This window comes from Narcine bancroftii, chromosome 1 (assembly GCF_036971445.1).
Source record: "Narcine bancroftii isolate sNarBan1 chromosome 1, sNarBan1.hap1, whole genome shotgun sequence".
Classification (NCBI taxonomy): Eukaryota; Metazoa; Chordata; class Chondrichthyes; order Torpediniformes; family Narcinidae; genus Narcine; species Narcine bancroftii.
Window position 1 is genome coordinate 11,799,551 of NC_091469.1, and position 15,051 is coordinate 11,814,601.

A 15,051-nucleotide genomic window follows, 5' to 3' on the forward strand; every position below is an offset into this window, starting at 1 on the left:
CATTTGTTTCCTCATTCTCCTTTTCTTGCAGTTTAATATACATATTTGTTATAAATCTTTTGATTATCATTGTATCTATAATCACATATTCAAAGTTACTTCCCTCTGGCAAACTCAAACTGCTTCCTAATTTATCCTTCAAGTAGGATCTCAATTGGTAATATGCCAGCGCTGTATCTTGAGTTATATTGTATTTATCTTTCATTTGTTCAAAGGATAAGAATCTATTTCCTGAAAAACAATTTTCTATTCTTTTAATCCCTTTTTTCTCCCATTCTCTAAAGGAAAGGTTATCTATTGTAAAAGGGAGTAACTTGTTTTGCGTCAATATTATTTTTGGTAATTGATAATTTGTTTTATTTCTTTCTACATGAATCTTCTTCCAAATATTGAGTAGATGATGTAATACTGGAGAACTTCTATGTTGTACCAATTTTTCATCCCATTTATATATGTGTTCAGGTATCTTTTCCCCTATTTTATCTAATTCTAATCTAGTCCAATCTGGCTTTTCCCTTGTTTGATAAAAATCTGATAGGTATCTTAATTGTGCGGCTCTATAATAATTTTTAAAGTTTGGCAGTTGTTAGCCTCCTTGTTTATACCATTCTGTTAATTTATCTAGTGCTATCCTCGGTTTCCCCCCTTTCCATAAAAATTTCCTTATTATTTTCTTTAACTCCTTGAAGAATTTCTCTGTCAGTTGTATTGGCAATGCCTGAAATAGGTATAATATCCTTGGAAAAATGTTCATTTTAATACAGTTTATCCTTCCTATTAGTGTTAGTGGTAAATCTTTCCAATGCTCTAAATCGTCCTGTAATTTTTTCATTAATGGATAATAATTGAGTTTATATAGTTGGCCGAGATTTTTATTTATTTGTACACCTAGGTATCTTATTGCTTGCATTTGCCATCTAAATGGTGATTCCTTCTTAAATTTTGAGAAATCCGCATTATTCATGGGCATTGCTTCACTTTTATTTGCGTTAATCTTGTAACCCGACACTTCTCCATATTCCTTCAATTTCTTATATAATTCTTTTATTGATAGTTCTGGTTCTGTTAAGTATACTATAACATCATCTGCAAATAAACTGATTTTATATTCCTTGTCTTTTATTTTTATCCCTTTTATATTATTTTCTGTTCTTATCAATTCTGCTAGTGGTTCTATAGCTAACGCAAACAATAAAGGTGATAGTGGGCATCCCTGCCGTGTTGACCTGCTTAAGTTAAATTGCTTTGATACATGTCCATTTACTGTCACTTTCGCTAATGGTCCCTTATATAATGCTTTAATCCAATTAATATACTTCTCCGGTAAACTGAATTTTTGCAATACTTTGAACAAATAATTCCATTCTACTCTGTCAAAAGCCTTCTCTGAGTCTAAAGCAACTGCTACTGTTGGTGCTTTATTCCCTTCTACTGCATGAATTAAGTTAATAAATTTACAAGTATTGTCTGTTGTGCGTCTTTTTTTGATAAATCCAGTTTGGTCTAGATTTACCATTTTCGGTACATAATCTGTTTGCTAATAGTTTAGCTATTATCTTATAATCTGTGTTAAGTAAAGATATTGGTCTATATGATGCTGGTGTGAGTGGATCTTTCCCTTACTTTAGTATTACTGAAATTATTGCTGTTTTACATGAATCTGGTAAGCTTTGTGTTTTATCAATCTGGTTGATTACTTCCAGGAGGGGCGGAATTAATAAGTCTTTAAATGTTTTATAGAATTCTATTGGGAATCCATCCTCTCCTGGTGTCTTATTATTTGGTAATTTTTTTATTATCTCTTGTATTTCTACTATTCCAAATGGCTCTGTTAATTTATTTTGTTCCTCTATTTGTAGTTTTGGTAGTTCAATTTTAGTTAGAAATTCATCTATTTTCCCTTCTTTCCTGTCATTTTCAGTTCAGTATAATTGTTCATAGAATTCTCTAAAGTTTTCCTTAATTTCTTTTGGATTATATGTAATTTGTGTGTCTTTTTTCCTTGATGCCAATACCATTTTCTTAGCTTGTTCTGTCTTAAGCTGCCATGCTAGGATTTTGTGCGTTTTTTCACCTAGTTCATAATATTTCTGTTTTGTCTTCATTATATTCTTCTCCACCTCATATGTTTGTAGTGTTTCATATTTTATTTTTTTATCCGCCAATTCTCTTCTTTTAGTTGTATCTTCCTTCATTGCTAATTCTTTTTCTATATTGACTATTTCCCTTTCCAACTGCTCTGTTTCCTGATTATAGTCCTTCTTCATCTTGGTTACATAACTTATTATTTGCCCTCTAATGAATGCTTTCATTGCATCCCATAGTATAAACTTATCTTTCACTGATTTCGTATTTATTTCAAAACACATTTTAATTTGTTTTTCAATAAATTCTCTAAAATCCTGCCTTTTAAGTAACATGGGGTTTAATCTCCATCTATACATTCTTGGAGGGATGTCCTGTAACTTTACTGTCAATATTAAGGGTGAATGGTCCAATAGTATTCTAGCTTTATATTCTGTTTTTCTTACTCTATCTTGCATACGAGCTGTTAACAAAAATAGGTCTATTCTTGAGTATGTTTTATGTCTAGCCGAGTAATATGAATATTCCTTTTCCTTTGGGTGTTGTTACCTCCATATATCCAAAAGTTGCATTTCTTGCATTGATTTAATTATAAATTTGGTTACTTTGTTCTTTCTGTTAATTTTTTTCCCAGTTTTGTCCATATTTGCATCCAAATTCAGGTTGAAATCCCCTCCTATTAATATGTTCCCTTGCGTATCTGCTATCTTCAAAAAGATATCTTGCATAAACTTTTGATCTTCTTCGTTAGGTGAATATACATTGAGTAGATTCCAAAACTCCGAATATATCTGACATTTTATCATTACATATCTCCCTGCTGGATCTATTATTTCCTCTTCTATTTTAAATGGCACATTTTTACTAATTAATATAGCTACTCCTCTTGCTTTTGAATTATACGATGCTGCTGTTACGTGTCCTACCCAATCTCTCTTTAATTTCTTGTGCTCCAATTCAGTTAAATGTGTTTCTTGCACAAATGCTATATCAATTTTTTCTTTTTTCAGTAAATTTAGCAGTTTCTTCCTTTTAATTTGGTTATGTATTCCATTAATATTTAATGTCATATAGTTCAACGTAGCCATTTTATATTTTGTTTATCTTCCCTTTCCGTTTCTCCATCATTACCTTTCCTTCTTATCCATTTCTGTTTTCTTGTTTTGAACCCTTTATAAGACAACATTCCTAAAACATCAAACATTTTCCTTATTCTCCTATTTAAAACTTCTTTAGCCCCAATCTCCCCTTCCCCTCCTGAGTTGTCCTTTATCCCTTGTCGGACAACCTCATCTCCCCTTTCCATTTGGATTTGCGAATTCACTCGCAAGCGTCAGCTGATTTTGCAGTGACCGTAACTCCTCCCCACCCAGCCCCCCCAGAAAATATTTCACTTTTCATATGTAACAAAGGTCACTCTTTTAATTCCCTCCTTATTCCCTCTATTCCATTTCCTTCCCTTATTAATTCTTGTCTATACTATCTATATTTTCCTCTAAATACGGATACATTCATGTATGCACATTATACATATACACACATATACCTCTTTACCCACATACATATAAATTGTGGTCATTTTTACTCTTAGTACATGTCTTCATCTCTCTGTTTGTTTTGTAGTTGTTCTGCAAATTTCCTTGCTTCCTCTGGATCCAAGAATAGTTTTTTTCCCATAAGATCGTTTTCAATGTATTGAACTCCTTCCTCTTCTTCAGGAGTTCAAAACTTATATCTGGATAAATGAAGATTTTTTGCCCTTTGTACTCCAGTGGCTTGTTGCCCTCTCTTACTTTTTCCATTGTTTTCTCCAGTACCTTTTCTCTTGTAGTATATCTTAGGAATTTTACTAAAATAGATCTTGGCTTTTGTTGTGGTTGTGGTTTAAAGGCCACTGCTCTATGTGCCCTTTCTATTTCCATTTCTTGCTGTAGTTCTGGACATCCTAGGATCCTAGGGATCCAATCTTTTATAAACTCTCTCATATTCTTGCCTTCTTCATCTTCCTTAAGGCCCACTATCTTTATGTTATTTCTTCTGTTATAATTTTCCATTATATCTATTTTCTGAGCTAACAGTTCTTGTGTCTCTTTAACTTTTTTATTAGATTCCTCTAATTTCTTTTTTAAGTCCTCTACCTCCATTTCTACTGCTGCTTCTCGTTCTTCCACCTTGTCCATTCTTTTTCCCATTTCTGATAAGGTCATATCTATTTTATTCATTTTCTGTATTGTTTATTCTTCTTCTTAAATCATTAAATTCTTGCGCTTGCCATTCTTTAAATGACTCCATGTATTCTTTAATAAGAGAAAGTATATCCTTTATCTTGCCTTTCCCTTCTTCTATTTCACTGTACTCTTCCTCTTCTTCTTCCTCTGGGTTGGCCATCTGTTGTTTCTTTGTTGTCCTTTTCTTCTCTTCTTTCTTGTTTTCGTTGTCTTCTATATTCTCCTCTTGCTGCAGCTGTTCTGCAGCTGTCATTGCCGGCTGTGGAGATCGACTCCCCAGCTGGTCACCCCTCCCGTCGGTGTGTTTTTTTGCATGCGCGGTTGCGCACTTTTACTCGGCTCAGCGAGCCATTTTTGTAGTCCACTTTCTACCGACCCGAGGGAGCGGGTTTCTCTTTCCACCGCGGGCCTCTTCGAACAGTTAAGGCCTTCTCCTTCTTCTTCCGTTGTCTTCTCTTCCTCTCTTCTTACCGTTGGTTTCGATTTTTCTTTTTTCGTCGCCATCTTCTTTCCACCTTTATACTCACTTTACTTTATTTTTATTTTTGTGCTTTTGTGTTTTCCTTTGTTTTTTCCGACTTTTCTGGAGAGGGCTGGAGTTCACCGTCCGGCCACTACTCCATCACGTGACTCCTCCCAAATTGCTATGTTCTGATGTAAATCATGGACTTGAAATATTACAGTAAAAACCTTGGTAGTCAGCACTTTATGGGGATTGATAGATGTCAGCTAAATTAGTTTTCAAATTGCTTGAGATTGTGTGTTGCGTGATTGGCAAATTAACAGCAAGGTGTGCCATTTTTAAATCTGTATTTTTTTACCTATTCATTTTCCGCATTTTTTTTTGCTGGTTGCTTGAAAAATTCTGGATAACAGGGATTTTACTGTAATTCTCTCTTGCACCAAGCTACTGCTTGACTTGCTTTGCATTTCCAGAATTCTATTTTATTTCCGATTTCCATCATCTCCAATAATTTACATTTGTTTTTTTACGAGATTTGTGAAATGCCAATACAAATAGTAGTGCAAGGTTCTGTCTTTAAATGAGAAGAATTTGAATTTTTTTATTGGTCAGAGGAGCTGGTTTCCCTGACCTGTTGAAATCTATGTGGCAGCCAGAAGGCTTGTTTTTTTTTTTTTTTTTTTTTTTTTTTAATTTTTTATTTTTCACACCATAAATCACAATAGCCATGATATACACTTTTTCTTTTCCACACATTTACAGTGACTTTTTCTCCCTCCCCCCTCCCTCCTCCCAAGCCACCCCCCCATCCCTCCCCCCTCTCATCCATTTTAGTTATACAATCTAGGTTGCATTAATTCAGTTAGACAATGTTGTCATTCAACAAAAATACACCAGAAATTCTACTGAGTCCATTTTTTTCTTCTCTTCTCCTTCCATCAACTTAGGTAATGTTTGTTCCCGGTAGGTTTTCGCTATTGTATTTAATGTAAGGCTCCCATACTTGTTCGAATATTTCAATATTATTTCTTAAACTATATGTTATTTTTTCTAATGGAATACATTTATTCATTTCTATATACCATTGTTGTATTTTCAAATTATCTTCCAATTTCCAGGTTGACATAATACATTTTTTTGCTACAGCTAGGGCTATCTTAACAAATCTTTTTTGTGCATCCTCCAAGTCAATTCCAAATTCTTTATTTTTTATGTTACTTAGGAGAAAGATCTCTGGATTCTTTGGTATATTGTTTTCTGTTATTTTATTTAATATCTGATTGAGATCATCCCAAAATTTTTCTACTCTCTCACATGTCCAGATTGCATGAATTGTTGTTCCCCTTTCTTTTTTACATCGAAAACATCTATCAGATACTGTTGGGTCCCATTTATTTAACTTTTGCGGTGTAATGTATAGTCTGTGTAACCAATTATATTGTATCATACGCAGCCTCGTATTTATTGTATTTCTCATCGTTCCAGAGCATAACTTCTCCCATGTTTCCTTTTTTATCTTTATATTTAAATCTTGTTCCCATTTTTGTTTAGTTTTACCATTTGTTTCCTCATTTTCCTTTTCTTGCAGTTTAATATACATATTTTTTATAAATCTTTTGATTAACATTGTATCTGTAATCACATATTCAAGGTTACTTCCCTCTGGTAAACTCAAGTTGCTTCCTAATTTATCTTTCAAGTAGGATCTCAGTTGGTAATATGCCAGCGCTGTATCTCCCGTTATATTGTACTTATCTCTCATTTGTTCAAAGGATAAGAATCTACTTCCTGAAAAACAATTTTCTATTCTTTTAATCCCTTTTTTTTCCCATTTTCTAAAGGCAAGGTTGTCTATTGTAAAAGGGAGTAGCTTATTTTGCGTCAATATTAGTTTTGGTATTTGGTAATTTATTTTATTTCTTTCTACATGTATCTTCTTCCATATATTGAGGAGATGGTGTAATACTGGAGAAGTTCTATGTTGTACCAATTTTTCGTCCCATTTATATAATATGTGTTCAGGTATCTTTTCCCCTATTTTATCTAATTCTAGTCTCGTCCAGTCTGGTTTTTCCCTTGTTTGATAAAAATCTGATAGGTACCTTAATTGTGCGGCTCTATAATAATTTTTGAAGTTTGGCAATTGTAAGCCTCCTTGTTTATACCATTCTGTTAATTTGTCTAGTGCTATCCTCGGTTTCCCCCCTCTCCATAAAAATCTCCTTATTATTTTCTTTAACTCTTTGAAGAATTTTTCTGTCAGTTGTATTGGCAATGCCTGAAATAAGTATAGTATCCTTGGAAAAATGTTCATTTTAATACAGTTTATCCTTCCTATCAGTGTTAGTGGTAGCTCTTTCCAATGCTCTAAATCGTCCTGTAGTTTTTTCATTAGTGGATTGTAATTGAGTTTATATAATTGGCCTAGATTTTTGTTTATTTGCACACCTAGGTATCTTATTGCCTGCGTTTGCCATCTGAATGGGGATTCCTCCTTAAATTTTGAGAAATCCGCGTTATTCATAGGCATTGCTTCACTTTTATTTACGTTTATCTTGTATCCCGACACTTCTCCATATTCCTTCAATTTCTTATATAGTTCTTTTATTGATAGTTCTGGTTCTGTTAAGTACACTATCACATCATCCGCAAACAGACTGATTTTATATTCCCTGTCTTTTATTTTTATTCCTTTTATATTATTATCTCTTCTTATCGATTCTGCTAGTGGTTCTATAGCTAGCGCAAACAATAATGGTGATAGTGGGCATCCCTGCCGCGTTGACCTGCTTAAGTTAAATTGCTTTGATACATGTCCATTTACTGTCACTTTCGCTAACGGTCCCTTATATAATGCTTTAATCCAATTAATATACTTCTCCGGTAAACTGAATTTTTGCAATACTTTGAACAAGTAATTCCATTCTACTCTGTCGAAGGCCTTCTCTGCGTCTAAAGCAACTGCTACTGCCGGTGCTTTATTTCCTTCTACTGCATGAATTAAGTTAATAAATTTACAAATATTGTCTGTTGTGCGTCTTTTTTTGATAAATCCAGTTTGGTCTAAATTTACCATTTTCGGTACCTGTTCTGCTAATCTGTTCGCTAATAGTTTAGCTATTATCTTATAATCTGTGTTTAGCAAAGATATTGGTCTATATGACGCTGGTGAGAGTGGATCTTTCCCTTGTTTTAGTATCACTGTAATTATTGCTGTTTTACATGAATCTGGTAAGTTTTGTGTCTCATCAATCTGGTTGATTACATCCAGGAGGGGCGGTATTATTAGGTCTTTAAATGTTTTGTAGAATTCTATTGGGAGTCCATCCTCTCCTGGTGTCTTATTGTTTGGTAAATTTTTTATTATCTCTTGTATTTCTACTGTTCCAAATGGTTCTGTTAATTTATTTTGTTCCTCTATTTGTAGTTTTGGTAGTTCAATTTTAGTCAAAAATTCATCTATTTTCCCTTCTTTCCCTTCGTTTTCGGTTCGGTATAATTGTTCATAGAATTCTCTGAAGTTTTCCTTAATTTCTTTTGGATTATATGTAATTTGTTTGTCTTTTTTCCTTGTTGCCAATACCGTTTTCTTAGTTTGCTCTGTCTTAAGCTGCCATGCTAGGATTTTGTGTGTTTTTTCCCCTAGTTCATAATATTTCTGTTTTGTCTTCATTATATTCTTCTCCACCTTATATGTTTGTAATGTTTCATATTTTATTTTTTTATCCGCCAATTCTCTTCTTTTGGTTGTATCTTCCTTTATTGCTAATTTTTTTTCTATGTTTATTATTTCCCTTTCCAACTGCTCTGTTTCCTGATTATAGTCCTTCTTCATCTTGGTTGCATAACTTATTATTTGCCCTCTAATGAATGCTTTCATTGCGTCCCATAGTATAAACTTATCTTCCACTGATTCCGTATTTACTTCAAAGTACATTTTTAATTGTTTTTCAATAAATTCTCTAAAATCCTGTCTTTTAAGTAGCATGGGGTTTAATCTCCATCTATACATTCTTGGAGGGATGTCTTCTAGCTCTATTGCCAATAACAGGGGTGAGTGGTCCGATAATAGTCTAGCTTTATATTCCGTTTTCCTAACTCTCCCTTGTATGTGGGCTGATAACAGGAATAGGTCTATCCTTGAGTATGTTTTATGTCTAGTCGAGTAGTATGAGTATTCCTTTTCTTTTGGGTTTTGTTTCCTCCATATGTCCACAAGTTTCATTTCTTGCATTGATTTAATTATAAATTTGGTTACTTTGTTCTTCCTGTTAATTTTTTTCCCCGTTTTATCCATATTTGATCCAAATTCAGATTGAAATCCCCTCCTATTAGTATGTTCCCTTGCGTATTAGCTACCTTCAAAAAGATATCTTGCATAAACTTTTGATCTTCTTCGTTAGGTGAATATATATTAAGTAGATTCCAAAGCTCTGAATATATCTGACATTTTATCATAACATATCTCCCTGCTGGATCTATTATTTCCTCTTCTATTTTAAATGGCACATTTTTGCTAATTAATATAGCCACTCCTCTTGCTTTTGAATTATACGATGCTGCTGTTACATGTCCTACCCAATCTCTCTTTAATTTCTTGTGCTCCAATTCAGTTAAATGTGTTTCTTGGACAAATGCTATATCTATTTTTTCCTTTTTCAGTAAATTTAGTAGTTTCTTCCTTTTAATTTGGTTATGTATTCCATTAATATTTAGAGTCATATAGTTCAGCGTAGCCATTTTATATTTTGTTTATCTTCTCTTTCCGTTTTTCCATCATTACCTTTCCTCCTTTTCCATTTCTGTTTTCTTATTTTCAACTCTTTACCAGACAACATTCCTACAACATCCAACATTTTCCTTATTCTCCTATTTCTATCTTCTTTATCCCCAATCTCCCCTTCCCCTCCTGAGTTGCCCTTTATCCCTTGTCGGACAACCACATCTCCCCTCTCCATTTGGATTTGCGAATCCACTCGCAAGCGTCAACTGATTTTGCAGTGACCGCTCTTTTCCCCCCACCCAGCCCCCCCCAGAAAAGATTTCGTTTTTTATATGTCACAAAGGTCACTCTTTTAGTTCCCTCCTTATTCTCTCTATTCCATTACCTTCCCTTATTAATTCTTGTCTATACTTTCTATGTTTTCCTCTAATTACAGATACTTTCACATATGCCCGTTGTCTCTATTCACTCTTATACCTCTTTACCCGCATACATATCAATCGTGGTCATTTTTACCCTCCTTACCCGTCTTCATCCCTCAGTCTATTTTTGTCTTTACCCACATACATATCAATCGTGATAATTTTTGCTCTCATTACCCGTCTTCATCCCTCAGTCTATTTTTGTAATTGTTCTGCAAATTTTCGTGCTTCTTCTGGATCCGAGAATAGTCTGTTTTGTTGTCCTGGAATAAATATTTTCAATACCGCAGGATGCTTCAGTGTAAATTTATATCCTTTCTTCCATAAAATCGCTTTTGCTGCATTGAACTCTTTTCTCTTCTTTAGGAGTTCAAAGCTTATATCTGGATAAATGAAGATTTTTTGCCCTTTATACTCCAGTGGTTTGTTGCCCTCTCTTACTTTTTCCATTGTCTTCTCCAGCACCTTTTCTCTTGTAGTATATCTTAGGAATTTTACTACAATAGATCTTGGTTTTTGTTGTGGTTGTGGTTTAGGGGCCAATGCTCTATGTGCCCTTTCTATTTCCATTTCTTGCTGTAGTTCTGGACATCCTAGGGCCTTAGGGATCCATTCTTTTATAAACTCCCTCATATTCTTGCCTTCTACATCTTCCTTAAGGCCCACTATCTTTATGTTATTTCTTCTGTTATAATTTTCCATTATATCTATTTTTTGGGCTAGTAATTCTTGTGTCTCTTTAGTTTTTTTATTAGATTCCTCCAATTTCTTTTTTAAGTCTTCTACCTCCATTTCTGCTGCTATTGCCCGTTCTTCCATCTTGTCCATTTTTTTCCCCATTTCTGTTAAGGTCATATCCATTTTATTTATTTTCTTTTCTGTGTTGTTTATTCTTCTTCTTAAATCATTGAATTCCTGTGTTTGCCATTCTTTAAATGACTCCATGTATCCTCTAACAAGAGCAAGTACCTCCTTTACCTTGCCTATCTTTTCTTCTTCTATTTCCCTGTACTCTTCCTCTTCCTCTTCTTCTTCCTCTAGGTTGACCATCTGTTGTTTCTTTGCTGCCCTTTCCTCCTCTTCTTTCTTGTTTCCATTGTCTTCTGTGGTGTCTTCTTGCTGCAGGTGTTCTGCAGCTGTCGTTGCCGGCTGTGGAGATCGACTCCCCAGCTGGTCCCCCCTCCCGTCGGTGTGTTTTTTTGTATGCGCATCGCGCATGCGCGACTCCTCGCGCATGCGCGGTTGCGCACTTTTACTCGGCTCTGTGAGCCATTGTTGTAGTTCTCTTTCTACCGACCTGAGGTAGTGGGGTCTTCTCTCCACAGCGGGCCTCTTCGGACAGGTAAGGCCTTCACCTTTTTCCTCCGTTGTCTTCTCTTCCTCTCTTCTTTCCGTTGATTTTGATTTTTCTCCTTTTGTCTCCATCTTCTTTCCACCTTTATATTCACTTTTCTTTAACTTGTATTTCTGTGCCTTTGTACTTTCTCTCGTTTTTCCCGACTTTTCTGGAGAGGGCTGGAGTTCACCGTCCGGCCACTACTCCATCACGTGACTCCTCAGCCAGAAGGCTTGTTCACGTCTAAACCAGCATGATGTCTTGTACTGTGAGCAGTGAGAACATCCCAATAAACCTAGCCACAGGAGCACCAGGAAGTTTTGTGTTGGGCATTGAAGCAATTCTGGCAACAAGGCCTTTAAATTTTTAAAAGTGGACTCTTAAAAGTGTTTGATCACATCCAGGTGTCTTTGTGATTTATATTTCCAGATTTCGAAGCAAGCTTCATTCGGCTGATGGACAAACTAACAAATGGTTCCCGAATTGAAATCAATGAAACGGGTAAGTGATGTTTCAGTAGAAATGGCCTTCAGTTTCAGATGTGCTCTGAAAAATGTGAGGTTTTTTCCCCCATACATATTTTATGAAAGTCGTAGTTTACCAGAAGCAACAGACTTTCAATGTATGAAATAATATAAAATGTTTCTGGTAGTAGAGGTGTTTCATTTATTTTAAGGTTCTGTACTCTCGAGTCATAATAGTGTGATTCTTGTAAATGTACTCTTTAGGCACTTTCAGGTGGCCAAAATACCCTGATGTAAAGCTGCATATTCTACCCCTATGCGGCTGACAGGAGGCCACCTGAAAGAGGAGAACCCGGCCAGGAGGAGCACTTACCCAACCCTCCTCCTATAGGTATAATCTCCGACTCCGAGAATCCCCCGTTGCACCTGAAAGCAGCAGTGGGACTATGGCCACAGTCCACAGGAACCAGGGTTCACTTAGACACAGATCTCCTTCAGCCAGCACGTTCAGGTGACAGAAAGGCGTATTCTCTGCGGCCACCTGAACGTCCCAGCTGCACTCCCCCAGCTGTGTCTGCCGGCGCATTATCTGTGTCCAAGCCCCTGAAAGCGGCTTTTGAGTGTGAACCATAAATAAGTTTGGACTCTGGCTATTCATTCACTGATCATTGTTACCAGAAGTCTGGGCTTATGGATGAATCTCCTCCATCTGAACAAAGGTGTCAGACAGAAGCTTTCAATCAGTCTTGCTGACATATCTGTACTGTGAGAAGTTTGACCTTTGGAAAAGAAATCAAATAAGTGTCACACATGATTTTTCAGCACATGGAATATCCATTTTCTTATTTGATTGCCCATCTCAAATTGTCCTTGTGTAGGTAATGGTGAGCTTCCTTGTATTGCTGCAGTCTTTCTGATGAAAGCATTTCTATTGTGTTGCTTGCTATGCAATTCCAGGATTTTGAGTTCCAAGAAAATGAAGGATTTCCAAGCTGGGATGGTGTGTCATTTTGGAGGAGAGCGTGGTGTTCCCATATGCCAACAGCCCTTCTCTTTGGACAGACAAGTTGTAGGCTTGGGAAGTGCTGGTGGAATAGTGTAGCTGAGCAACTACAGAGCACTTTGTGGATGGTGCACATTGCACCCATGGTAGGTTTGGAGCAGCCATCATGATTACTTTGGTAGGAGGTGTGACTCATTGGAAGGGAAGCTAATTAGTTGCTTTTCTATCCAATATTTAAGTTCAGTCTGTGGTCTATTGTGTAATAAATTCACTACATCATGGTATTTACCAGTATTTCCAATTTACTCATTATTCTTAATAACAAATTGTTATGTGTGTCACCTGCCTCCTCGGCCAGCCATTCTCAATGGGGGCCAGACAGCCCCCACCCACCCCACTGGGCCACAGCTCATTTAAGGTTGGGGGGGGGGGTGGTGGAAAAACAGACTGAAATCATAAAATATTTGTTTTTTATGTAAGTCAGTAGGAGAGAAGTATGGAAGAAACCAACTGAACTACTACTTCATAGGGAAGAGAGCCCATAAGCTTTGAGCAGAGTCTTAAGGGGCCATAGCCAAAAAAGAGTTGATAATGGTTGTCCTAGGCCATTGGATCAATTATAGCTGTGAGCTCTGTTATCACTCTGGAAGATTGTTTGATGGCCTTCCTTGATAATATGGCTAAATTTTGGAAGGGAGGCACAAGTCTGTCTACTTCGATGAAGGTGCTCACATTGACCATGCTGGGAGAAAACTTGATAGGAAAGTGGATGGTGAGGAAGGATAGCTAAGTTTACAACAGCATCCAGATTAGTTGGAAATGTGGGCCAAGGAGAGGCAAATAGAATTTAACTGATATGTGTGAGGTGTTACACTTTAATAAGTCAAATCAGGGTAAATCTTATGCAGTAAATGTCAGTGCTCTGAGAAGTGTTTTAGAACTGAGATCTAGGGGTTCAGATGCATAAGGGTATAGGAAGGGTGAAGAGATTTACCAGGATATTGTTCAAACTGGAGTCGTTGAGTTATAGGGAGAGAAGTTGGATAAGCTGGTCTTTTATTTGCCAAAACATAGGAGGCTGTGGGGGTGACCTTACAGAGAGCAAAACAACCTTAAGAGGTATGGACAAAGTGAATGTTCACCTTTCATTTCCCAAGGTAGATGATTCCAGAAGAGATTCAAGAGAGACTTGAGGAACAACTTTTTCACTTAGGTAGTCAGTGTTTAGAACCAGCTACCAGAAGAAGTGTAGAAATGGATGTAATTACAGTTCAAAAGGCATTTGGCAGATGTATGAATTGGAAAGGTTTAAAGGAGATGGACTAAATCTAGGCAAGTGGAACAAGCCCAGCATTTTCCATTTAATCTCACATTGAAAATGCTTGATTAATTATTTTTTCTGATTTATTTTAAGAGGTTTCTTTGCTTCTTTCAGGTACTACACTCTATTACCAACCAGGCCTTCTACGCGGAGGAGCAGTTGAACATGATTGTCATCCTCACCGTTCCATTGGTTATTACCTAGAAGCCTTGCTCTGTCTGGCTCCATTTTGTAAGAGTCCATTAAAGGCCATCTTGAAAGGTGTCACCAATGATCAAAAGGATCCTTCAGTAAGGCAAAAATTTAAGAGACATTTCATTTGCGCATTGATATGGCGACAATGATGGTAGTTTAAACTGGTTAGTGTAGAAAAAAAAAGTCCTAAATTTTGCTTGCTACTTATCTCCAGGTGCACTGAGATGGTTGGTGTTGGCTGTTCTTGATGAACTGTTAGTGGTGGTTTGAATAGCTTGTTAGGCTCAAATGGGATCATACAATGGCCAGACTGGGAAGGTAGATTTAATTGAGGAAAATAGCTGAAACAAGTTTTTCCAACATGGTTAGCTTTGTGGACATCATTATTACCAACGCAATCACATTCTCAAAGTGTCACATCATGATTTGACTTGCTCTGTGACTTCTGAGTTCAGGTGATTGACTTGTCTGCCCAGTAAGATCATGGTACACTACACTTCTGTACCTGTGCTTGACCCATGGAATGTGGTCTTTGTGCTGAGGAGCCTACTTATTCCTTAATTTTGAAGAACAATTCTCATTCCATTCCCTCTCGGGATATTCCTGAAGCCTGTTGCTCTGAATCCTACCTTAAAATGGGACTTTCCTTTTTTAAATTCAGATATGCTTGAGTACAATCCTTTTGCCTGAGTCTTTTTGTCATAAAGCATCAAGTTTTCCCCTTTAACTTGTGTTGTTCTTGCTTTTGTGGTGCCTTTACTTTGCAAAGTATCTCCTGCTCTTGCACTATCATTACCAAAGTCAAAAATAA

The 15,051-nt window shown here is 36.2% G+C and overlaps 1 protein-coding gene across 1 annotated transcript in view; it reads left to right on the forward strand.

The window, feature by feature from the left end:
* rcl1 (RNA terminal phosphate cyclase-like 1) overlaps positions 1-15,051 on the forward strand; it is a 56,711-nt gene that overhangs the window by 16,335 nt on the left and 25,325 nt on the right. The window contains exons 2-3 of the mRNA XM_069920538.1: positions 11,687-11,758; positions 14,160-14,335. Coding sequence (XP_069776639.1) covers positions 11,687-11,758; positions 14,160-14,335 — 248 coding nt within the window. The remainder of the gene's footprint in view (positions 1-11,686; positions 11,759-14,159; positions 14,336-15,051) is intronic.